Source organism: Branchiostoma floridae, chromosome 14, assembly GCF_000003815.2.
Source record: "Branchiostoma floridae strain S238N-H82 chromosome 14, Bfl_VNyyK, whole genome shotgun sequence".
Lineage (NCBI taxonomy): Eukaryota > Metazoa > Chordata > Leptocardii > Amphioxiformes > Branchiostomatidae > Branchiostoma > Branchiostoma floridae.
Window position 1 is genome coordinate 6267812 of NC_049992.1, and position 2519 is coordinate 6270330.

The following is a 2519-nucleotide window of genomic DNA, read 5'->3' on the forward strand; positions in this document are numbered from 1 at the left end:
TATCTCTCTGTTTCTCTCTCTCTCTCTCTCTCTCTCTCTGTGTGTATACCTCCCTCCCCGCCCCTCTCCCCCTCTTTTTGTGTCTGTCATACTTGAAATATGCATCTATCTTTTCCGGCCAGACCCTGCATCTGATTGACCTCGGATTGAAGGTAAACAACTTGAGCCGCAGCTCCTCCCTCGACGTCCCAGGTAAACAACCTTATTTATGAGAACGATGACGATTCTAAGTATGAACGTGCAGCGAAAAGCTTTTTGCGTAAGGCCACAGCAAGTAAATTTTATGGATGACATCCTCTGCAGACTGCAAAAATAATGAGATAGGGCGATAAAAACAAGATGGGTAAAAAAAACAAGATGGCATATTTTCAAAATAGACGTTGTAACAAGACTTGAAGTGACAAAATATGGCATCACAGCCAGCAAGGCATTCATTCCTGTATTTAAGAAGTGCACCAGTGTAGTTAAAGTGACACTAGTGTGGTAGACTGGTATCATTAACCATGTTGGCAACTACACTCATAGCTTCCATAGTTGTGCCACTCTTACAACTATCTATCAAGTTTCACTTCTGCAACTACAGTCAATGCTACAGAGTCTCTAGTGTCAATTCTACATTCAATGATTAGGTTACAACACAACCTTTACCCATTTTCGTCTATCCGGCCTTCCATGAAGAAGAAAAAAATTCTTGTTTTGTTTTCTGAAATCAGGCGAAAATTAATGAGCGCGTGGATGTCATCCATAAAATTTACTTGCTGTGGCCTAACCGTTATATACTGAAGGACCCAGAGACATATTAAACAAGACACGCTTGGACATTGTCAAGGAACCCAAGAGAGTGGTCTCGACAAGAAAAGTTTGGGGCCTTCACCATTCACCCACAATACATTTCGCTACGCATGATTACGCAGAAACTTGAACTTCCTTAGGTGCATTCATTATGTAGTATCATGCAAGCAACCGCCCTGGGACTCCAGGGGTAGGCAACGGCACTTCCCCGCACAGAAGGGTGTGTTATCATCGTTGCTTTGGTGCATGTCACGTTTGCTTTCCCTTCTTAGGTTACGGAAAAGGCTCTAGAGCTTGCTAACACGTCCGGTGAGCTATTTTCCTGCTGTTGCTGTTGCTGTGTGGCACTGGTTTAAAGACTGTGTCATGTAGCAACTATCTATATATAACGCTAGTTCACCTTAAACAGCAGGATAACCTATATATATATATATATATATATTCGTTGTATTTAAAAACATGGTATTTAGGTATATCAAGTCGATGGACGGTGTTTTCATGTTGCAATATTTTGTTATATATTGAAACTGTTGCAGCTTGAAGCCACCGTCCGTCGACTTGATATACTTAAATTCCCCGAGTTAAAGACAATGGATATAGGTTATCTTGCAGATTAAGGGGAACTAGTTTTACATTATAACATGTGTCTGTTACCAGTTTCCGGTACTGACGCTGCCAGCGTTACCTTCGACGTCGTGGCCATCATTATTGGCGGGGTGATGATCTATGGCGTATTTAAGGTGAGTATAAAAAAACACTCAGTTTCATGGTAAAATGTTGAAAGATGTAATTTTATAAAGTTAGATACAAGAAGCTTTATTGACACGACAGAAAGTACAGTAACTTTTGTATGGTCAACTAATAACCGTTGTACAACAAAAAAAGGAGAAAGAAAACAGAATACCTCTTACAATTCTACTAACTAAACAAAATACGATAATAAGATTCTACTAATTAAACAATATAGGATAATAAGATTCTACTAATAAAACAATATAGGGTAATAAGAAAAATAAAACCTCTATACAATCAGGTGGGGCTAAACTTGAGTGTCAGTATCTTTTCTAATTACAAAGCAATCTTATATGTATTTACTTATCTTACCATTATGATAGCTGTCGGGTATGACCACACATTTTGACCGGAGGTTTTAAGATATTTTACTTACTAATCAAATTGAAGCGACCTGATCTTAGATGTCAATTCGGGAGTATTGTTTTCAGTCTATTTGTTCGCTTGTCCTGGTGTTTGTACAAGTCTGTTCCAACTGGCCCGGGTCCAAGTTTGTTCCCGGGCTGGGTTGTAAATGGAGACTGGCAGGATGCGAAGTTGAGCCGGCCTGCTTATACATTTCCAAGCAAATCATCCTTTTTTCCTCCACAATCCTCCTACTAGGAGGAAGTTTCACGCTCAGAGCTTTTTTCCAAGAACAACTTCGCTATGAAATGAGATTCCACGGACCTGCTTTCCCATGGGTTACAATCTACAACTGTTTAAGTCAAGGGTTAACACACAGCTTTCTTCACTATACAGTATTGTAACCCAAAACGTCTAAGTGGCTCCAACAGCCTTGTTTTGCGGTGAACTCTAAGTAGATTAAAAAAAAAAAAACATTTCTAGGTCCGGCTGGCAGGAAGTGAACGTTGGCACATGACCTTATTAGCAACCTGAGGGTGGGATGTGACTGAAAGTGGAATGGACATGATTACTAGTATATGTTCTATTGC

General features: G+C 39.9%; 1 protein-coding gene across 1 annotated transcript in view; it reads left to right on the forward strand.

Moving 5' to 3' along the window:
* Nucleotides 1–1433: 1433 nt before the first annotated feature.
* Nucleotides 1434–2519, forward strand: part of LOC118430049 — a 7606-nt gene continuing 6520 nt past the window's right edge. The window contains exon 1 of the mRNA XM_035840756.1: nucleotides 1434–1532. Coding sequence (XP_035696649.1) covers nucleotides 1434–1532 — 99 coding nt within the window. The remainder of the gene's footprint in view (nucleotides 1533–2519) is intronic.